The sequence below is a fragment of the Trachemys scripta genome, chromosome 5 (assembly GCF_013100865.1).
Source record: "Trachemys scripta elegans isolate TJP31775 chromosome 5, CAS_Tse_1.0, whole genome shotgun sequence".
Lineage (NCBI taxonomy): Eukaryota > Metazoa > Chordata > Testudines > Emydidae > Trachemys > Trachemys scripta.
The window spans coordinates 113,645,714-113,669,771 of record NC_048302.1 but is presented as its reverse complement, the minus strand read 5'-3'; the positions used below and the strand labels follow the sequence as shown (position 1 = coordinate 113,669,771).

The window sequence follows — 24,058 nt, the reverse complement described above, 5'->3', positions numbered from 1 at the left end:
TTAAGATGTTACGTAAAATAACTTCCCTTTATTCAAATTAAATTAGCATTTCTTTACTTTGATCTACATTCTACAGATAAAACTTCTGTGCAAAATATTTTATAAAATACTAGAAAAGGCTTTTATTGTAAAAATAAAGTTTCTAGATATACAATTACTTTGCACTACTGACAAATATTGTACAGTATTTGACAATCAGTTTTAATATGTCACATTACTTAAATATAAGAAGTTATATAAACCAATGATCTTACTGATAAGCATTCCATTATTGGTACGTCAGCCTCTTGTGATTGGAACACTATTCTCTTCCTACACCTTACCCTAACAAACCTCAGTACTGGTTTTGCTTACACGCTTTATTCACCTTTGTGCACTTTAATAATGAAACTGGGCCTTGGAACAACTCAAGTTCCATTGCAGGATAGAGCATGCACAGTTAAATGGGAGGTAGTGAGCACTAGCTGGAATACGTAGTCTTAGTCTGGTAAATTAAAACAATTTCCCTAAAAGGTTGTGAATCGGTAACATGAACCCTCATTGATCCAACTCGCTTTCATTCTGCAAGGTCTTCATAGCTAAGCCCCACAGGGTCATACTGGAAAAGAATGGTCCTTCATTACTCCTATATGCAGCAGAAGATGCACGATTGCCCAGGGGGTCACCACAATGACCATCCAAGGTTGTCATTGATGAACGAATCATAGAAATATTATCAGATTGTAGGGGTTCTTCTGCAGGTGATACATCTACCTCTGTGTAAGTGAAAGATGGCTGAGGAGTTTGTTGTGTCTGAGGTTTTGGGAGTTCAGCGGAATCCAGACTCAATTTCTGTTGGATTGTAGACTCATGGTGTTGAATCATTGACCGCAACTTGCAATAAGATCCTGCAGAACTATCAAATTCATTAGCTGAATTTCCAGCTGGACGAACAGGAAATTTAACAGATACTGGTAACAAAGTAACAGACATTTCTTGGGCAAACGAGTCGGAACCCTGAGATTTCTCAAGATCAGAAGTTTCAATTGCCTGAGTAAATTCCTCTAGTGTATTTGATCCCTCATCACTGGACTTACAGTGCATTTTCTTGTGCCGCCGCAGAACAGCAGAACGAGTGAAGCATTTGTTACAAGTCTCGCAGGTATAGGGCTTTTCTCCTGTATGAGTCCGTACATGTCTGCGTAGGTCACCAGATCCTGCAAAACATTTTCCTGAGAGACAGAAGTAATACTTTTAGATTTTGTTCCTCTCAATATGAGTGTCATGAACATGTTTGATTAGAGGGAATATCAACAGCTAAAACTACAGATCAACTCCTAATGTGTCACATTCTCTGTCTAGAACAGTCTTAGACTTGTTCCTTCTATTTTTAAAACTCAATTATTTGTACTTTTCTTCTTCTTGACCCGACTTGCTCGCCTGTATTTCCATATCCTTCCATTTTCAGTCTATAGTATCAGAAATACCCACTAGCACTGGAATGCTGTGACAAGCATTAGTAGCAACCACTTTTTTCAGTTTGTCTCTGTCTTTGCTGAACTGAATCCCTTTGATCCCTACAGTAACAGTCTGAGGAACATGGCATGTTGATGACATTTCAAAATACATTTTTCATAAAAGAACTGCACCACCTCAAATACACCTTACAATAATTCCCTTAGTACAGAGGTACTATTCTCAGATACTACAGGGATAGGTACTGTTATAAAAACTTAGCTGCATGGATAATGTAAACGTAAAACACATTTTGGCTATAGAATAATTTTCAGTGTTGCAATTTTATTATTGCTAGGAGCATTCAGGTACCATGAAAAACTATCAACTTCTTAAGATGCAGTATTTATATATTTTCCGAATAAACAGAAGCCAGAGGTAAAATAACTCTTATAAAACTATAGACAGCAATATAGTAAATGACTTAATTAGGACAAAGATACCAATGTCATAGTGCACCAGGAAAAAAGGGTGTTTCTAATTTCTAAAATTGCTATTTTAATTGTACATAGCGATTCTGAGATTTTCCATTCTTCAAAATAGTATAATTTGATTTTACACGGTTTTTCCATATTAATGATTGTTTTAATGCTGTATTTTATGTGGACAGGTACTATGAAAATAAAATACGTTATTTGAAAGCTTAGGAAATTGCAACTGATCTACTAGACATTCAGTTGACTATATTCTTTTTTTTTGGCATTACACTTTTAAATACAACTGTTTAGATTAATCTCTACTTTTACAAAGCTCAGACTTTTCTGCATAGCCGATAATGCTACACTATCATTGAGTCAGCGGGTGTTGAATTTTTGCATATGGTGGGCCATTTTTGCTCTCAGTCTAGATTTCACACCATCTCTGTGGAAACCAGATGAACTGGCTATCAGAAAAACTAATCAGAACAATATCAAAAAGGGACAAGTTTAAAGTAAGCCTATTTTAATGTGATGGGAGAAACTGCTTGTTTACACTTTCTCTAATTTGTATCTTCTGATTCTTTCCTCTGACTGGGTGAAAGGCTTTACAGTAGTTAAGACTCACCTTGTTGCCTCAAGACCCCCATGCCAAGACATACTGCAGTTAGGTGTTTATATCCTATGTGTTTGCTATCCCTCTGTAATGTTGGTGTTCTTTGAACATTTGAACATGACTGAACTTACACCAAAAGCAACAATAGTCACAGGCAGATAATTAAATACCATTGCAGGATGCTGAGAGGTGCTTGGGGTGTGAGAAATTAGATGATCAATAAAACCTCTGTAAACTCACAAGCAAAGATAAATCACCATCAAAGACAGCAGCTTTGCAGACTACCTGGAAGTGGGATCCATCCGATAAAATTTGAGAACTAATATTCTCAGCTATGAGATGTTGACCCAGTTATGCTTTATAATTCAAAAGAGCTTCCCTTTACAAATGAAAGTGAAGGACTAAAGGTTGCTTCCAGCTTTCACTAGGATTCAGTGAGATCTCATTTGAATGTTGCAACCAAATGTTTAGGACAAAAGCACTAAGGCTGCTATTTCAACATACTTCTTTTGGAGGGAGCATGTCCTGGTGATAACCAGAAAGTCAATCAAACTTATGAAACAGCTATGATCAATATTGCTGTTGAAAACCAGCCTATAGGGTCTAGAAACAGATTCACCACTTTAAACAACATTCACTCTTCCAGATTCCTTTCTGTATTCTCCATTCAAAATTAACTTGTGATCTCATTTGTGCTCAGCCTAGCACTGTTTTAGGCTTAAAGAAAAAATAACTACTGCATAGGTGATAATACCAGGGCACTTTGTTGAAAAAGTTAACATTTATGCCATCAATAAAGTTAAAGTCCTATGTCTGAGATGGTGTAAATGAGTAATAAACCAAGCTGAAAATTATTTTAACCATCAGCTATGCCAAATAGAAGAGATCCAGGAAAGGATATTTCAATCCAGTTTTACTTTGTCTATTTCCAAGTCATTCAGTGAATAAGGTGAATTTCCACTAGTTTTCAAAAATAAATATGTATGTATTGTAAGCCTTACTTACCACATGCTGAACAGCTGTATGGTCTCTCTCCTGTGTGCCTAATTCTGTGCTTTACTAACTTCCGTTGCATGTTAAATGACTTTCCACACTCATCGCAGGTGAATACTTTATCTGCTGTATGGGTCTTTTTGTGTTCCTTTAAGTTACTAAAGTTACTAAACCCTGGAAGAATGTAACAGACACTAAGATTAAGAAGACTACTCACATTTCAATCATAAACCCTACAGACAGAAAAAATTAATTCTAGCATACCTCTACCACAGATATCACACAAATGAGGTTTTTCTCCAGAGTGAATAATAATGTGACGCTGTACATCACCAGAAGCAGCAAACCTGGAACAGAATTTGGAAACTCAGTTAAAGTGCTTCTACATACCTACTACTCTCCATAGCTGTATATCATATAGGGAGCAGCTGTTTTGAATGCTTCATCAACCTAGCAAGTTCTAGAACGGTTAGAAGACTGTAGTTTGAAATATTAAAAACTCCTAACACTAGATGCTATTAAGGGGACATTGTCAGGTTCAAAATATTTTTTAAACAAACATAATGCCTTAAATTTCAAACATCTATTTTTAACAATCAAATTTGCCTTTAATACTATTTCTTTAATTTTTGTATTTTGCTCAGCTTGAACAAAAATAGACAAGCCAGTTACAAGTTTGTGTATTTTCTGTCATGTGCTGAATGCAGCAATATTTGTATTGTAAAGACATCAATGAAATATTTAAAAAACTCAAATAAAAATAATAAAGACCTATCTATTGATCATAGTTTTTGTACAATTTAACAAAACCCTAATCATTCTGGGTCTAAATCATGACGATGTATAGCTTTAAAGGAAAAAGGACAGAACTGTGCATACTTTATGAGTCAAAGTTTCCAAAAGTTGTGTTAAGTTAAATAGTTTAATTTGACATTGGATATTTTTAATTAATTAAAAAGTTGCCAGTGAACAGAAATCCAAATAAGACCATAAAGACTCACTATTAATTTATGGGCTTATTTGGATTTCTATTAATTGGCAACTTTATATATATATATATATATGGCACTAAAAATAAATTTGCATAAAGTAATTTAACCCATCATTCTGCACTTGCTTTTAATAAGCAATTCCTAATGTTAATATCTTGTCATTTACCAATATCCAATAAAGGCAGAAGTGCACAAAGAGTGATGGGCAATAAAAGACAATAAAAGCCTATGGTGGTGTAAATCAACACAGTCTACTCATGTTCCTAAACCTTCGCCTGTGGGTTGTTATTAGGGTTAAGAAAAAGTTTTATTAATACAATCTTAAAGCACTGACATATAACTGTATAGGAGATTAACAATTGTACTAACCTTTTCCCACAGATTTCACAAATATATGGTTTTTCACCAGAGTGCCGACGTAAATGAGTCTGTAGGTTACCTGCCTGAAAAGATGGGAATAAAAGGTTTAAAGAGGCCAGCACTAGCTAGTTGGTGTCTGTAGATGAAGAGGTATAAAGAACAGATTCCAGAAGCTGGCTTTCAGTTCCTAATTTTAAAATGGTTAAGGTTATGCACCATTTGGAGAATGAAGTATTATGCTGATAAAATATTGTTGTCTACACTAATAGCCACCTATCTATCTATGCACCTATAAATTGACAACAGCAAATTGTGAAACAGAAAAAAGAGCAAATAAAAAAAAAGAAAACAGAAGCCCAGATTCAAACAATCTGGAAACAAGCTACATCTGAAAGACTGATCCTATTAAGTGTAAAAACCTAGAACAACATCCAGGATTACAGTCATGGGGAGATGATTACTTACCAGTAATTAGATTTGTCTTAGTCTCCTTCTCTTCCCTATCCTATAAATAAAACACCACTACATCATGATGTATGACTTCACCTACCAGGAGGCAAAGAAAAATGGTCAGTCATCATCTACATATAAATGTACTCAAGTCTGAGTACTTCAAAAGCCACAAATATTTACCCCCCAACAAAAGGAGAAAGTAGGATAAGGAAGAGGAGAAGACTATGAACAAAATGAATTACTGGTAAGTAATTTTTCCTTGTACATCTTCCCTCTCCCCTGTCCTGCAAAAGTAATGCTGGCATATCAAGCAAGGCAGATAAGAAGCCCAGAAGCATGAAGCACACTTCTTCCTAATAACTCTTTGGCCTAGGCTTAACCTAAAACTTAGGTCGACCTAACTACATCAGCCAAGGGTGGAAAAAATTCATACCCCTGAGCAACACAGTTAAGATGACCTAACTCCTGGCATAGAACCATTAGGTCAAGAGAAGACTTTTTGGAGGGATGGATTAACTACAGCAATGGAAAAAACCCTTATATGCTGGAGTGAGTGTCTGCACTGCAATGCTACAGCACCAAACCTGCAGGGCCATAGCTGTGCCGCTGTAGCTGTAGTGTAGACATAGCCTTAGTAGCGAAGATCAGTGATGACTCTGAATAGGTAATCAACTGAGACTCCAACTGTATATGCAAGACATAGACATGTTGGAGGGAGGAGTCCCAAACATTGTCCAGGAATGTTTTACCTGATCCCACGCTCACATGTTAACACTTGGCAGCCTTTTTGCAATTCTAGAACCGTTAAGGAAAGCAACTGCTTTGGCTTTATTTAAATACAGCTTGAGTAGGAAATGTAAGATACATCTCTCTTATTAAGTGTACAGAGATTCTGGATAATGACCTTTATTCAGTGACCTCCCTTGATAAGGAAAGATCAGAGAAACAGACCACAAGGGACACACTTCTGACTCTCTCCTTGAAATCCTCATAGGCAATGATAGCAACCCTTGACAACCAAAGTTTATGGATATAACGAAAGGTGGTGAAAGGAACTATCAGGGGATGAAACAACAAAGAAAAGAGTGAGAGATGAAACTGATTGCAAAGAATCCAGACAGATGAAAAATGACCCTGGACTGTACCCTGAAACAGCTTGCTTTTAACCATTTCAAAGTCTTTCAGAAATAAATCAGATTGACCCTTATACTCTCGGACAAAGAGTCAGAAGGCTGAAATCTATAACAGGAAAGGGAACTAGGACAGGTGTTCTGGAGACTCACAGAGTCTATGAGCAGATCTCTGGAGGTCTGAGAACAATGGGCAGCTCAACTAAGATAACCTCTCTTTTGTATAACCTGACCGTGTAGAACAGGGGTTTGGGAGGAGGGAGATTCTCCATGCAGAGGCACAACCTAGAAAGCTTGAAGTACACACATCACAGAAAGGGCAGAACCTCTGTCTCTGTTGTACCACAGAACAAACAGGAATATAGGGATTATCTGCACTTGAAAGTCATTTCAGATTAAGGTAGAGTGTGAATTTAAAGCGCAATAGCTATTCTGGAATAGTTTCCCATTTGGACATTCTTATTCTAGAATAACAGTTTCCACGGGGAGCTATTGCAGAATAGCTATTCTGGTTAATTTCCCTATGCAAATAAATCCATAATCCTTGATCCCGTCCCCTAAGGATGCCAGGACAATGAACTTATTATTAGCAGTTCTGATACCTTTCTTACAGTGTTAACTTGAAGCCTGGAAGAGGAGGATAGAAGTACAGTAGAACACCAGAGTTATGAACAGACCGGTCAACCACACACTTCATTTGGAACCGAAAGTACACAATCAGGCAGCAGCAGAGACCAAAAAACAAAAACAAAAAAGAAAAGAAAAGCAAATACAGTACAGTACTGTATTAAATGTAAACTACTAAAAAAAGTAAAGGGAAAGTTTAAAAATTTTTTTGACAAGGTAAGGAAACTGTTTGTGTTTGTTTCATTTAAATTAAGATGGTTTAAAGCAGCATTTTCTTTCTGCATACCAAAGTTTCAGAGCTGTATTAAGTGAATGTTCAGTTGTAAACTTTTGAAAGAACCATAACGTTTTGTTCAGAGTTACGAACAACCTCCATTTCCGAGGTGTCCATAACTCTGAGGTTCTACTGTATATCATTGTCCTATTACCTTTGGCCTGATCCCTGGGCTCTGCAAAGGAATCATATTGACTGACTAGGAAGATGATGGATAGGCTGAGGCTGGGCATTTCAGTGAAAGGAAGAGATATTAAAGATAGTGGGATTGGATTTCTAAGCCTGACTGATCCTAGTTGGATTTCACACATTAACTTAGAAGAAGAAAAGGACCGTTGATTTGATCCTTTTACAAATCTTTGTGATCAAAACAATCTCAGACTCAAGTGGCATGTCTTAAGGAGCAGGCACTCACACAAAACATCCTGAAAGAGACGCTGCCGAAAAAGGTACACAAGAGACCTGCAACGTTATCCTTGATTGCAGAGAAGAGGTGTGGCAAAAAATCATGCAGGAAAACAGCTGGTATACTGGTAGTGAGGGGAAGACACATGCTGAGAGGCAAAGGGGCCCTTTCTTCTCTCCAAAAGTCAAGGTTAGTGTAAAGTAGGTTCCTTTTGCTCATCTTCTTCCTATATCCAATCTCAATTTTTATTACTTTAATCTTCCATTTATTTCTAAGTACAAAAAACAATACTAATCCAGCATCCGCTATGCACTTGGAACTGCCATCGACATCAATGGGAGTCCTGGACAGATGCAAGACTAGGCCAAAAGCACAGCAGATGAAGGCTAGAGAGAACAGTGCTGTAGTCTCCCATGCTTATAGGCTGTGACAGCAAAGAAAACAGAGGAAAGTGGGAGGAACTAGTCATTATAAAGGAAGAAGTCAATTTTCTTTATGCCTTACTTCTTGGTAGGTGGAGTCTTACAACATGTGGTTGTGGTATTCTACTTGCAGAATGGAGAGAGGAGAGAGATATGATAAGAGGACTGATACTTGGAATTTCACTATTTCACCATTCATTTGCCAATATTCATCAGTACATTAAGCCAAGAACAACAGAATTTTCAACGCTGCTTTTGTAAGTCACAACACTAACATAAGGAAAGAATAGGGAGGGAGGTAAATTCCACTTTGTAAACAAGAAACTAGTTGTAGCAATTGGATTGCATTGTGGACTTTATATTTTGCAAACATGCATACCCTGTATTATAATTCGTCTATCAGCACCTTCAGGAGATTAAGATAGGGGAGAAAAACTGTTTAAGAGTCGTTAAAAAGAGAAATTACAGTTTGCAGTACCTTTTATTAAGAGATAGAAAAATAAAATAATTCATTAAAAACAAAGTCTGTTACATGAAAAAGTCTTAAGTTTGTCATAACTGTGATACATACTTTACTGTTTCTCCCCTCCCACAAATCCCCCTTCAATAACTTAAATCAGCCTTGCAAAATGCTACTCCAATTGCCCGAAGCAAGAAATGTTTTATGGTCAAATAAACCAACCTTTTCTTATTCTCATCCACATGAAGGGCAGCAATACGTTCTTGCACCTAGGCTATACCTAGCTGCTTTTAATGGTTATACCCATTGTGATACTTAGAATTTCAGTCTTCAACAAAAAACAACAACGTTTTCTCTATGGCTAATATGAACTCAAAGCTGTCCAAAATGACTGGACAAGCACAATTGAACACTGAATATAGGGCCGAACCTCACACTTCAATTATTAAATCTATCCCAGTATAAAACATGCACTTGACTGTTTCTCTCTCTTTCCCCCCTCCCGCTCACCCCTCTTTTGTAAAGTATAAGTATTCTGATATAAATACAGGGCATCTTATGACCAAATAAAAGATGGAATACAGTAAGATTGTGAGTACAGATAATAAATTACAATGAAAAGGTGGAGTCCTAAATTTTCAGAAGTGGTCTCCAATATTGCTGATGCAGTTTTAGGGACAAAACGAACTGCATCCTTTTAACAGCCTATCTGATTGTACCTGTAAGTCAAGTAGTTAGGTGCCTGATGTGTGCAAATGCAAGTGAATTTAACAGTACTTGCAACTTTGCAATTTAAATATTGGAGGTCAAGTTGAGGCGCAGCTAAAATTCAGGGTCGGAGGATCAGGAAAAAAAAATCTGACTTTTATTTCCTAAGTAAATTTAAACTGGATTATTGTGTCAGGCTTTGGAACCATCTGAATTTCAGTTAAAAAGAAATTAGACTGATTGTATTTATGCAATTATCAGCTAATCAATGTTTCGTATTTGGACCTCTGGAGAGGTCTGCATTGCTACATTTTGGAAGCATGTATAGGAAGACTACAGGGTATGCAACAAATTACATATCTGACCAAGAGGTATTTGCTTTAGAGCAGTGGTTCTCAACCTGTGGCCCAATCAACACAGAGCTGAAGCCCGTGTGACATCCTCAGGCCCAAACAGGTAGTACTGGATGCAGCCCACATAACATATTGTGGGCCACATGTGCGGCCCATGATGGTAAATAGGTTGAGAACCACTGCTTTAGAGTATGTAAAAATAATAATATGCAAGACTCCACTCAAATTGTATTCCTAGATGAGATACATATATATTTTAGGCCCCACGTTGTTATAATTTGGTAGTGAATGTACACTAGATTTTAAATATGCGGAGGACTTTCTTTTAAAAATCTGCATAACTCAGAACCCAATTGCTGAGAAAAAAAGGATGAAAATTAAAGACAGATTGAGGGAGAGGTGATAGAACTGCTACATAAAAGTAAAAGAAAAAAGACAGAAAACATCTTTAAGAAATCTAGAAAACTGTAATTTGAATTTTCAAAAGCCACCACAGGTGGCTAAATCCTAAATTTAGGATTATAACATTGGACAAGGCCATGTCATTTATATCACCGCAAACAGAACTAAGTTTACTTTTAGAATCAAAACACGGATGCATTTAGTTTAACTGTAAGTATCATAAAATAAAATATTCCCACCTGTGAGAAGTGTTTCCCACAAATGTTACATTCAAAAGGTTTCTCACCTAAAAGGAGAAAAGACAGAACATAGCATATCTAATAGTTTCAACAGAATACAGATGTTTTAAATTGGTATACTTCCCTCTAAAAGATATAATTTAGATACAACTTAAAGCCAAAATTACTTACCAAAGTAATTTAAAGAGAAAATTAAATAGGTATTGTGTTTCTGTCATTTACCTCTTAAAGGAGAATCTCTTTGAAATATAATTTATATTTCACAAACAAATACTAGCAAAAAAATGGACAGGAATAGAAACATTCTTAACAGTTACACTTTCTTCCTTGCAGGATAGGGGTGAGAATGAGAATTATAAATGCTTGAAGGAAATGTGGTTACTCTGTCAAATTAAGACAAAATTAAAAAGAGCACATCAGTTTTACACTTTTACACACACACACACACACACACACACACACACACACACACACACACACACAACCACCCTGACCTATAGACTGAAGCTAATAATTCACAGAGATATTGAATGTGAGGTCTTGTACTCTCCCTTTACAAGATTCTGTTCACTAGACGTATCAGCTCTGATTAGTCAGAGACCCTGGAAGCAATCTACAGCTAGTGACTTCTCACTAAAAATAAACTGTATTTAACTGCCTTTACTTTTGCCATCTAATCCTTCATACTTAGTTATCCTTTATAATAGGATCTGACAACTGACTTGAGCATTTTGGTCAATAAAGAGTTTTGTTATTTCTCAACCAGGTATAAACTGGTATTTCAGTCTTTCTCGATATTTTTTTTGTGTAAGAAACTTGACCAATAGGGAAATTTGCCCAATACACTATACTTTTTGATTTTATACTGATATTTAGCCACATTCTTCTGTTTTCTAGTCCAGAATCCTCGTTATCAGTTTGAATCAATGTATACTCTTTTCCACCTATTCCCTAAGGACATTTAGCCACTAAACAGTTCTTGCACAGTTCTCCCTTTTAATGGGTTTCCTAATTTTAGATTATGGGTAATTTTCAAGACTGCATCCATGATTTAGGAGCCTAAATCCCATTTTCAAAGTGACATGGGCCAGATTATTAAAGATATTTAGCTGTCTAAGGATGGATATAAGCATTTAGGGCTACACTTTTAGGTGCCTAGAAAATCACTGTGATTCACAAAGCCTGGGTTAGGTGACTAGGCTCTCTATACAATGAATGGAGATCAGTACCTCAGAACGGGATTCACAATAGGCAGCATGCTAGGCAGCTCCTCCCCCAAGCTAGCCAATGGGAGATGGCAAGAGGAGGAGTGTGTGCTAAACCCTGCCAGTCTCACAGAAATAGGCACCTAAGACTGGGCTGCTGGGAATAGGGTGACCAGATGTCCCAATTTTATAGGGACAGTCCCGATTTTTGGGTCTTTTTCTTATATAGGCTCCTATTACCCCCCACCCCCGTCCCGATTTTTCACATTTGCTGTCTGGTCACCCTAGCTGGGAAGCTCTTCCCTTTGCTTGGGATTCTCAGCTGCAAACCCTCTCTTGGGATTAGGTGCTTATAATGTTTTAGCAAGAAGCTCAGAGAGGGGAGGACCACATCCCTCATTATTTTTAGCTCAGTGGACAGAGTACTCACCTGGGATGTAGGAGAGCCTGCTTCAAGTCCCCTCCTCCACCTGAGGAAGAGAAGGGATTTGAACAGAGTTCTGCCACCTTTCAGGTCAGTGCCGTAACCACTGGGCTACAGGATATTCTGATATACAGCCCCCTCAGTCTCAACTGTTGAACCTGTTCCATTGTGGATAAATAATAAAAGCATCATTGAGGGAAAATAGGGGAAAGAGAGAATGAATATGACTATGTATCTTAGTGGTTACAGCATTCACCTGTGAGACCCAGGAACCAGTCCCCCTGTGCCAATAACTTTTTAAAATTATTTTACACAGTTTCAGCAGGAGAACTTGAGGCAGCCACATATCAGAATATCCCATAGACCTGAGAAGTAATAGATCCCCATTTAAATTCCTTCTTCCCCTCAGGTGGAGGGGGGGTCCTCACACCCAAGTGAATACCCTAATAACTGGGCTAAAAATTATGAGGGAGGTCCTCCCTCTACCCCACGGCTGTTTTGTGTAAGCTCACCTATAGAGTCCCGATCTAGTAGGTGAGTTCTGAGCACATTTAACAGATTGGACTCTGCAGGCAAATCCGGGGGATGAATGCCTATCTTCCATTGGTTTGAGACTAGCCATGGGGCTCAGGCATCCAAATGCCTGGAGTGAGGCAATAGCACACATGCTCAAAAGCATAAACACAGGTGTCTATGAAACTCTTAATAGACAAAATTAGACACTGAGCAAGTTTAGGCGCCTCAGGTTTAGATGGCAACTGGGCAGGGGTTTGAAAGTTCCAGTGAGGCCTGACTCTGGGATTCAAGCAATTAAAATGGCAGTCACCCAAGTCCTTTTGTGAATCTCACCCTTTCTGGGATTTTCAGAAGTGCCCAGGAACCTAACTTCCACTGATTTCAATGGGAATTAGTCATCTTGTCACTTTTGAAAATGCCGCTAAGCACCTAAACATCTTTAAAGGTCCAGCCCTTCAGTACCAGGGAACCGAAGACTCATTGAAAGTCAGAGTACTAAGGCACTTTTGAAACTTTTACCCTATACCTGGTTTCTGAACCATTACTAAAGTGGAAAAATAGTCTGTTAACCTTGTCTATCACTTCCCTAATTTTGCAGAACATCAATCATATCGTCTGTGACCCTGAGAACCCTCAGTGGCAACTGGCAAAGGGTTCACTGTTCTGTAGCAATAGCCCAGGACAGGCCTGACAAACTCACTACACCCAACAAATTGATTTCATAGTATTTATCCAAAGAGGGTCAAGTGAGGTATCTAATAAAAGTTTATGTCATACTGATCTTCCTAATTGTTGAGAGACGTATGTATGGAGGACACACACACAAGAAAATATATTTTAAAGTCTGAGTCACAGCAGGGTTGACAAGCAGATTTTGATCAGACAAAGGATGTATGTTCACTCATCTGCCTTGGTTCACATGTAAAATAAGCACTGTATGCCAACACAATGGAAGCCAATTTGCATACCACATCAACATGAGGATGTGAATGCAACATGGAGCCAGTGCATCAGGAATGAACCACAGGGGTCATCCTGACTCTGGGGACAAAATAATGCATATTGGGGATATAGAAGACTGGAAAAGGGCAAATATAGTGCCCATCTATAAAAAGGGAAATAAAAACAACCCAGGTAACTACAGACCAGTTAGTTTAACTTCTGTGCCAGGGAAGATAATGGAGCAAGTAATTAAGGAAATCATCTGCAAACACTTGGAAGGTCGTAAGGTGATAGGGAACAGCCAGCATGGATTTGTGAAGAACAAATCATGTCAAACCAATCTGATAGCTTTCTTTGATAGGATAACGAGCCTTGTGGATAAGGGTGAAGCGGTGGATGTGGTATACCTAGACTTTAGTAAGGCATTTGATACGGTCTCGCATGATATTCTTATCGATAAACTAGGCAAATACAAATTAGATGGGGCTACTATAAGGTGGGTGCATAACTGGCTGGATAACCGTACTCAGAGAGTTGTTATTAATGGTTCCCAATCCTGCTGGAAAGGCGTAACGAGTGGGGTTCCGCAGGGGTCTGTTTTGGGACCGGCTCTGTTCAATATCTTCATCAACGACTTAGATATTGGCATAGAAAGTACGCTTATTAAGTTTGCGGATGATACCAAACTGGGAGGGATTGCAACTACTTTGGAGGACAGGGTCATAATTCAAAATGATCTGGACAAATTGGAGAAATGGTCTGAGTTAAACAGGATGAAGTTTAACAAAGACAAATGCAAAGTGCTCCACTTAGGAAGAAAAAATCAATTTCACACATACAGAATGGGAAAAGACTGTCTAGGAAGGAGTACGGCAGAAAGGGATCTAGGGGTTATAGTGGACCACAAGCTAAATATGAGTCAACAGTGTGATGCTGTTGCAAAAAAAGCAAACATGATTCTGGGATGCATTAACAGGTGTGTTGTGAGCAAGACACGAGAAGTCATTCTTCCGCTCTACTCTGCTCTGGTTAGGCCTCAGCTGGAGTATTGTGTCCAGTTCTGCGCGCCGCATTTTAAAAAAGATGTCGAGAAATTGGAAAGGGTCCAAAGAAGAGCAACAAGAATGATTAAAGGTCTTGAGAACATGACCTATGAAGGAAGGCTGAAAGAACTGGGTTTGTTTAGTTTGGAAAAGAGAAGACTGAGAGGGGACATGATAGCAGTTTTCAGGTATCTAAAAGGGTGTCATAAGGAGGAGGGAGAGAACTTGTTCACCTTAGCCTCTAAGGATAGAACCAGAAACAATGGGTTTAAACTGCAGCAAGGGAGGTCTAGGTTGGACATTAGGAAAAAGTTCCTAACTGTCAGGGTGGTTAAACACTGGAATAAATTGCCTAGGGAGGTTGTGGAATCTCCATCTCTGGAGATATTTAAGAGTAGGTTAGATAAATGTCTATCAGGGATGGTCTAGACAGTATTTGGTCCTGCCATGCGGGCAGGGGACTGGACTCGATGACCTCTCGAGGTCCCTTCCAGTCCTATAATCTATGAATCTATGAATCTATGATGGAGAAAGTTCAAATTTCTTGCTTCTGGAAAGGCTGCTCACTAACAATTTATGGAAATCTAAATTCCCATTACTAAAGACCATGATTTAGAAAAGAAATGAATGCATGTTAAAACAAGGGCCACATTCTCTTTGACTTTTGCGCAGAAAATGCATATTCACTTGTCAGATGGTATTTTATTTGGTGAGATAAACCCTTATGCATTTGTATATTATGTCATTGGCTATTGGAATATAAAGGAAAAGGAGGGCAGAAAACATCCATTAGCTTAGTCCCCACGAAAGACACCATGGTAAATGATGGAAATTAATGGTATTGCTTGAATAGCTAAGCCAGTGGTCACCAACCCATCGATAGCGATCGACTGGTCGATCCATGCCCCTGCAGCGGGGGGGTGGAGGGAGCAGGGGTCTCCACACACTGCTCCTGCCTGCAAGCACCAGCCCCGCAGCTCCAATTGGCCGGAAATGGGGAACTGCGGGGGCAGTGCATGCAGAGCGGGGCAGCCCGCAGAGCCACGTGCCTTCCCCATGGGCCACAGAGGTGCATTGGCCCCTTCTGGTGTGTGGGGGTGTGGATGTGGGAGGGTGTCTTGGCTCGTGATGGGGAGGAGGTGCCGATGTGCCTAAGTAGGGCTGGGGCAGGCAGGGAGCCTGCCTTAGTCCTGCTGTGCCACTGACTGGGAGCTGCCCAAGATAAGTGCCCCCCCCCTCCCCGAGCCAGCACCCCAGCCCTGAACCCCCTCCCAGAGCCAGCATCCCATACCCCCTCCAGGACCACAACACACTGCCCCAGCCCAGAGCCCTCTCCTGCACCCATACTCCCCCCTCGAGCACACACCCTGCACCATCTCCTGCACCCCAACACTCTGCCCCAGCCTGGCGCTCACTCCTGCATCCAAACGCCCTCCCAGAGCTTGCACCCTGACCTCTTCCTGCACCCCAACCCCCTGCCCCAGGCTCAGCCCAGAGCCCCCTCCCACACTGCAAACTCCTTGGTCCCTCCCGGACCCCAACCCCCTGCCCTAGCCTGGTGAAAGTGAGTGAGGGTGGGGGTGAGCGAGCAACAGGAGAGAGGGGGATGGAGTGAGAGGGCCGGGGCTTCAGAGAAGGGGAGAGGCAGATCCTGGGTTGCTCTAAAATTCAAGAAGTGATCTTGGGCATAAAAAGGTTGGAGACCACTGAGCTAAGCTATAGTTTTATAAAAGATTTTTTGAATGAATTTACTGTCGTTCTACAACTTTATTTGTTGGGGACATTAAACATTTAGAGTGATGAGTTAAAAAGTTAGAGTGGATTTATTTTTCACTGTGACAAATAGTAAGCTGTGTTTTCTGTTTTTAGAAATCACTCTGCTCGATTTTAAAATGAAATTATCTGAATGAATTTTAGAAGTGTACAGTCAAATTATTCAAACTCTCTCATTTTCTTTACAAAGTACATATGTCCACTAGGACCACAGTATCCACTAGAAATCTTGATAAACACTATAACTATCTACCACAGTGCCTTTGGCACGATGCAAAGCAGAGGAAAATTTCTTACCTCATATGATTTACAATGGTCTCAATTCAGAGTGAAATACTACAGAAAAAGGTAAGTCTGTTGGAAATTACAGATTCTTTAACTACAAGTTTTCCCTCACCCACATCCATTTGTACTGACTTTTCTCCATACATCTATGCTTTGGTGGGGGTTATACACTTTGGTATTGAGCGCAAAAGGTGTCTCCTTTAAAAGTGAGAAAAAATATGACATTTACATTTAAATATTACAAAGTGTGCTTTTGAAGAAAACCTTAGAAAATTTAGTTGAGAGAAAGGAGAATAAATTAAACCTAAAAGCTTTTCTCTATTCACTTAAAATATTCCTGTAACTGTCCTTTTCCCTACATCGCTTGCCACAGAAAGTACATTTTTGAAAGTGAATCCCTATGTAACAACTGTCTTTGAACCAGGAGGAGGCCTGGATGTCATTTTCCTTTTTATCTCGTTATTAAATATTTGGTCTGCAAGCAGTAAATAATTGTACCTGTATGAGACCTTTTATGGAGCTCCAAATTGCTTGGATGTTTAAAAGCCTTTCCACATAATTCACAAGTATATTGCCTCTGTGACTGAAGAATCTGTGATTGCTCATCTTGTTCTGAAGGACCTTGAGATCTTTCCATTTCAACAGTTTGTTCAAAACTCTCTGAACTCACAAGATCTTCAGTTTCTTTTCCTTCAACAGCATTAATATTTGTCATCTCCATGGTACTTTCATTTACAGATTCAATTACCCTTGTTATACTGTTGTCATCTCTCTTAGGTTCAGACAATTGTTCTGCAGACTTCTGTGATCTCAGAAAATTCAGTTTTTTAAGGTGTATTGCCTTTTTCAACCGCATCTGTTTGGTAGGCTGCAAGGATGTGCTTTCCAAATCTTGGTCTGGAGCAGAATCATTCAAGGATTGAACCAGAAAGTTCGAGGGTAAGTGGTCAGAGGATTCCAAAATACATTCAGATTGATTGACAGTACAAGAATTGCTCTCTACCGTACTTAGTTCAGTAGATGTATTGAAAGCAAAAGACTGTTCTGTTATTCTCTCATGGTTGGAACATGCATTCTGCTTGTAGAACTGCTTGCTATAAAAGTTGCGCAGTTTATAATAGTAATTTGGCTGTTTAAATGGGAGCTCTGTGCAATTACCATCTAAGGAGTCTTGTGTCTGTTTCTGTACATCACCTGAGGAAGTATGAAGATTAATAGATTGTGATCCGTGGGAATGGTGGTCATCCAACACTTTACTCGCTTGTGCATCTGATGAGCATTCATGCAGTAAGTTAGTACCGTAACTTTCATTCACACAGTTAGTCTCTGTAGCCAAAGTACTTTGCAAGGAGAACACACTATTGCAAGGCATGCTGGCAGGAGACTCTACAGCTGTGGAGGATTTTAAAAAAGTGTGGCAAATGTTCAGCACATTTTGCACTTGCAGACATTGTGCAATATCCAACATAGCTTGTACATTGTCCTGGCTAAGATCAAGGTGTGAAGTGTACATGAAGTCCAAGATCTGGCCTATGCCACCTACATTTTTAATGTCCAAGTGAAAGACATCATTCTTCTGGCCTGGAGAATTCTGAAACAGGGTCCTGATGAAATAAAGCATAACCCTTTATTATATACAAGCACATACACTGCTAGTCTGAAGAGCTTTTTTATAAAATATCTATCAAACACAATATCCTAACCCAATGTGAATCAATAACTCGATATGCAGTATGCAGCTGAGAGACAGTTGCTCTGGTACTTACTGATAAGACTTTTGAAACTGCTCATAATTAGCCTAACTCTGCTTCCTTTGAAGCAAATGGCAGTTTTACTGTTGACATCAACAGGAGCAGCTATGCCACCGCTAAGTGCTTTTGAAAATCTCACCCTACACTTGTAATTTCCCATCTTACGTGCTGTAAATATCAACCTTAATGTTGTGTTAGTGGACTGTTTGTGCAGAAGCGGATAGATTGAGAAGGGGGCTTCCCCTTCCCTCCTGGCAAAGGGAATGGGGACCAAGAGAGAAAGCTCTACATTTAATTAATCAAAATGAAAATAAAGATGGGACCCCACAGTTTGGAAAAATCAAGGTGCTCCCCCTTCCAGCAACTAAGCCTTTCCTTCAGGCTCTGCCAGTGAACCTGGCTGGGGCTCATCCTTCTTAGAGCTCTGCCTAACAAGTAGGTTTAAGTGGCTGGTAAAATTTTCAAGCTGTGGCCATATCCATAAAATAAAAACACTTTATATGCATACTACCGAAGCCTACTGTAATTCTTTTTTTATTTTATTTGGGCTAGGATGTTGAAAGGATCCTAAAGCAATTGGGCACCTAACTCCCTTAAATTCAAACTTGATGGCCAAAAATCTTTGGGCATGAGTCCAAAATACAGTTTATTATTGACAGTGCTTAAGATACTATAACAGGCGGAGAAGCATTTGAATGTCAATTTTCCTTCCCCTCATAAAGTCACTATAAACTACCTTCTCCCCTCATAAAGTCACTATAAACTATCTTATATATATATTATTGGTAGCACAAGCTTTAGAGATGGTGCGAGAAGAAACAGAGTTAAAAAAAAAACAAAAAAAGAACTATTCACTGACAGGCAAGGACAATTTTGTTGCCCAGCATCCCAAGACAAGTGAATAGTAGATGCTGCTTGCTGCAAGGGCTACTGACACACTTTACAAAGTTTCAGATGCACTGACTAGCACATCAAGAGATTTCAGTGTGTGACTCTGTTCCAGATACAGATTCAGAAAAGCTAAAAGAAGAAAACTGTCCTCCTGCTCAGTTTCCTTTTAAGCACCAAGCAGCAAAAGGGGATGATCTGGTTGTCTGACTCATTAAATCTCTCACCTGGCTCTGCTCACCATATTGCAAACCCATACTGCACTTTGGAAGGTGTAAATTAGCTGTTACCACTCAAGAAAGATCTTGGAGTCACTGTGGATAGTTCTCTGAAAACATCCACTCAGTGTGCAGTGGCAGTCAAAAAAAGCAAACAGAATGTTGGGAATCATTAAGAAAGGGACAGATAATAAGACAGAAAATATATTGCCTCTATATAAATCCATGGTATGCCCACATCTTGAATACTGCATGCAGATGTGGTCGCCCCATCTCAGAAAAAGATACATTGGAATTGGAAAAGGGCAACAAAAATTATTAGAGGTATGGAACGGCTTCCATATGAGGAGAGATTAATAAGACTGGGACTTTTCAGTTTGGTAAAGAGATGACTAAGGAGGGATATGATTGAGGTCTATAAAATCATGATTGGTGTGGAGAAAGTAAATAAGGAAGCGTTATTTACGCCTTCTCCTAACACAAGAACTAGGGGTCACCAAATGAAATTAATAGACAGCAGGTTTAAAACAAACAAAAGGAAGTATTTCTTCACACAACGCACAATCAACCTGTGGAAATCTTTGCCAGAGGATATTGTGAAGGCCAAAACTATAACAGGGTTCAAAGAAGAACTAGATAAATTCATGAAGGATAGGTTCATGAGTGGCTATTTGCCAGGATGGGCAGGGATGTGTCCCTAGCCTCTGTTTGCCAGAAGCTGGGAATGAGCGACAGGGAATGGATCACTTGATGATTACCTGTTCATTCCCTCCGGGGCACCTGGCATTGGCCATTGTCAGAAGACAGGATAGTGGGCTAGATGGACTTTTGGTCTGACCCAGTATGACTGTTCTTATGAAGGAGCGTGCATTACTATTACTATTTATTTGTACTGCAGTATTGGCAACAGCTCTAACCAGAGACTGGGGCCCCACTGTGCTAGGCACTGTAAGTGAAGAGAGGATCTCAAAACGCTTACCGGCTAAATATGTACAATTACAACATAAATTAGGCAGACCATATTTTCTAATTAGACCAAATGTGAGATATAGATTATCTCTGGACAAATGATCCAAGGACCCCATAATTTTTAATTCCAGCCTGTGATTAGGCATTACTACTTTGTAACTAGCATAAAAATTCTCTCCTCAGAGATTAAGACATCAGTTATATAGTACCCTGTTTATTCAATAAAAATATTTTCCCAACCACATACCTGAAATACTGACTGAAAGCAGCTAATACATTTTTATGTGCTTTGAAGCAGACGCCTTTTACTACCAACATGCAATCACAGAGAAGGCCTTGAATGCGCTGTTCATGTAGCTGCTGGAGAAGATGACAACTATGGCTAGCAACAGTGTCCATGCTAGAATACCAGTTGATTATCTACAATACAATAAGATAAAAATACTCTTGGAATTAAGTTTTAAATTAAATATTGTATTTGCAGAACAAATTTAAAATATTAAAAATTAATGTATTGCTACTATTTTCCCTACCTCGCAAGGGAAACAGAGCTAATGTAGATGTCTAATATATTTGGGCCATTTAAAGATAAATGAAAAAACCTTTGGTGATTAATGGCTTTAGCAGTACAGACACAGAAAGTTTTATTAAAGTCAATATTTTCTATTACTAGATGTTTGTGCAAAATCTCATTGTAATGGAGATGCCGCAAATAAACTGAACTTTGTAACCATACATTTTCCTTATTCACTTAAATATGTATTAGGCTTTAGCAAGCAGAACACAGAACATCCACAAACTTAACAGCAAGTTGGCATTTTGTATTGGAAAAGCTCAGTTTCTTAATTCTCTAAACACAGAATAGAAAATCCTGGAAAGACCAAACATATTTATATCATGCTCATTGCTAGAGCATTGAGCACATTTCACTTATAGTTCTCAGAGAAGTAAAATATAACAGTATTAGAGAAATTCAGGACTCTCATTTGTACTGGGAGAAAAGTTTCCATCATATTTAAAGTCTCTTCAAGCTGTTCACAAGAGTGACCTGGAACAGAAAACATCTAACATTTGTTCCCAAATGAACAACTGTATATAATCTATGCTTTAACTTAATTTTTGCCCACGGGAAAGGAGAGGGAATCTCCCCCTTTCACATCCTTTAAAAGTAGGAGAGGAGAAAGAATCCAATCTTTTAGGGGCTTCTCTTCACTACTGGATCTAGCAGTGAAAATTAATTGGGTCACCCACCAAAAGAAATTTGCATATGCGCCACATCCTACAATTAAATTAGTTATCCATCACATTATCAGGACTACTACAGGGCACTATCCTGGGACCATTTTGACACGTCTCCTTTTAATGCATCCTAATTACATGCAGCTTCTTATCTGCTATTACAAGGATGGCCAAACTTACTGACCCTCCAAGCCACATACAATAATCTTCAGAAGTTTGAGAGAAGTGCATGCCTGCTGGGGCTCAGGGCTACAGCCCTGCAGCGGAGTGGTGGGACTAGGGTCTTCTGCCCTGCGGGTGGGTGGGGGCGGGGTATGTGTTGGAGCTTCAGCCCCATGGGAAGCACCTCCCAGGGCTCAGGGCTTCAGTCCCACTTCTTCTGAAGCCTCCAGCCCCAGCAGGTGTGCTCCAGGGGGCTGAAGCCTTCAGCCTTGGCAGGCGCCTCCCACAGGACTGAAGCCCCTAAACCCCCCTCCGTGTTGGGCAAAAGCCCCTACCCCCACCAAAGGGCAGAAACCCAGAGCTCCCCTTCTCCCCCAGTTTGGTAGGCAGAGAAAGGGGGACGGCATGAGGGGCTACGCAAGCGGCATTTTAACTGTAAAAGAGATGCAGTTTGGCCACCCCTGTGATATTAAGAGGTATTATTTCATTGCACCTTTTGTTAAAATTCCTATCAGAGATTCATCAAGTCACTAAAACTTACAAATGGTTCACTGAAAACCCCTTAAGCCTATAATAGTTCTTAAAACCTCTTCCTGCTCCAAAGGATTTTATAGTTTATTAAAGCAATCTGTGACCTTGGTGTGTGTGTGTTTCAAGGACAGTAAGCGCAAGTGCCTCACTCCCCTGGGGGAAGGGAACCCAAAGGTGCTGCAAACCACTGCCTTATCAGGAATAATTTCAGCAGCACACTAGGCTCTTTATTTTTCTTTTAAATGTTCATTAAAAGTCTCCATGAAGTCTGAACGTGGAAGGAAACAACCTCAGGTGTAACACAGGGGAAGGCAGACAGGGAAAGGGTTTGCTCCAATGTTAGCAGATAAGGAATGTAAGTGGGTCACTATCATCATGTGAATTCCCACTTTAGCACTAGCTATAGGGTTAACATGAGTGTGTAGAAGTGAGGACGGGTCTTGTCTAATGTTAGTGAGTGTGGGGAGGAGGATATACAAGGTTTATGCTAACCCCAACATTACCCCTAGCTACAAGTATACTATAAGGGGAAAGATGTCAGTTGTCTAATGTTAGTGAGTGGGGTAGAGAGATATGCAGTGCTGGTTGTGCTAACCCCCAGGTTAACCCTACTTACTGGGCTAACATGAGTATGGTGGGTGTGGTCTAATGTTGAAGGGTGGAAGAGGGGGGCACGCAGGGGTTATACCAGGGGTAGACAATCTATGGCACGCGAGCTGATTTTCAGTGGCACTCACACTGCCCGGGTCCTGGACACCAGTCCGGGGGGCTCTGCATTTTAATTTAATTTTAAATGAAGCTTCTTAAACATTTTTAAAATGTTATTTACTTTACATACAACAATAGTTTAGTTATATATTATAGACTTAGAGAAAGAGACCTTCTAAAAACGTTAAAATGTATTACTGGCACGTGAAACCTTAAATTAGAGTGAATAAATGAAGACTCGGCACACCACTTCTGAAAGGTTGCCGACCCCTGGGTTATACTAAGCTCCACATTAGCCCTCACCACACGTATAACGTGGAGGAAGTTTGCCCACCAACATAGACTGAGAACAATATATACACATGCTACATACCCCCAAGTCAGCCCTAGTTACGGATATAACGTGAGGGACAAGTGTAATGTTAGGGACGGAGGAGGGAACATACAGGGGTTATACTAATCCCCAGGTCAGCCCTAGTTACAGATATGTGGGGCTGGTTTAATACTAGGGAGTGAGAAAAGGAATACATAGGGGTCATAATACCTCCCCCCCCCCAAGTCAGCCCCATTTACAGATATAACGTCGGGGGCTGGCGCAATATTGGAGGGTGCGAGACGGGTTATACTGACCCCAATATTGCCCCCAGCTACAGGTATAACACAGGGGCAGGGGGGACGCTGCTCCAGCGTTGACGGGTACGGGCAGAGGCAGACTCCAGGTGCTAACTGCCGAATCACTGACCCTGAAGAGTGAGGCCGGCGGGGCCTGGCCCCGGTACCGGAGCAGGGCTCCCAGCACTGGAGGGGGGAATCTGCTCCTTTCCCTAGGGGGCCGCTCTAAGGCCTCCTCCCTCCCAACCTTCCTACCGGCTCCGGCGCCTTCTCTCCTCCATCACCGCGGCCACCCCATGCCGGCTTGATCCCGAACGAGCCACTACCCGTCCCGTCCCGGCACTTCCGGTGAAAGCACTTCCGCTTCCCTGCAGAGGGACAGAGGAGAGGACTCGCGGTGGCACGCGAGCCGGGGGGGGGAAGACGGTAGCGGGGACACCGAGGCGC

At 40.2% G+C, this 24,058-nt stretch overlaps 1 protein-coding gene across 3 annotated transcripts; it reads right to left on the bottom strand.

Moving 5' to 3' along the window:
• Positions 1-8: 8 nt before the first annotated feature.
• ZBTB49 (zinc finger and BTB domain containing 49) lies at positions 9-23,979 on the bottom strand. 3 transcript variants are annotated; one of them, XM_034771044.1, is made up of 8 exons: positions 23,867-23,979; positions 20,607-20,779; positions 17,032-18,137; positions 10,346-10,392; positions 4,881-4,954; positions 3,784-3,866; positions 3,532-3,693; positions 9-1,211 (listed from the first exon to the last, which is right to left on the bottom strand). In XM_034771044.1, the coding sequence occupies exons 2-8, from the start codon at positions 20,756-20,758 to the stop codon at positions 538-540; spliced, it is 2,298 nt and encodes a 765-aa protein (XP_034626935.1). In that variant the 5' UTR covers positions 20,759-20,779; positions 23,867-23,979; the 3' UTR covers positions 9-537. The 3 variants fall into 3 exon arrangements, with proteins under 3 accessions (XP_034626935.1, XP_034626936.1, XP_034626937.1); XM_034771045.1 differs by lacking the exon at positions 23,867-23,979 and adding an exon at positions 23,630-23,855; XM_034771046.1 differs by lacking the exon at positions 3,532-3,693.
• Between the last annotated feature and the right edge of the window lie 79 nt (positions 23,980-24,058).

Excerpts from the sequence above, each read along its gene's own strand:
- ZBTB49 (XM_034771044.1), bottom strand. The coding sequence starts at position 20,758 with ATGGACACTGTTGCTAGCCATAGTTGTCATCTTCTCCAGCAGCTACAT. Across the intron at positions 10,393-17,031 it reads CCATAAAAGGTCTCATACAG|GTGAGAAACCTTTTGAATGT; the intron begins GTACAATTATTT and ends TTCTCCTTTTAG. Across the intron at positions 4,955-10,345 it reads GTGGGAAACACTTCTCACAG|GCAGGTAACCTACAGACTCA; the intron begins GTGGGAATATTT and ends CCATCTTTTCAG.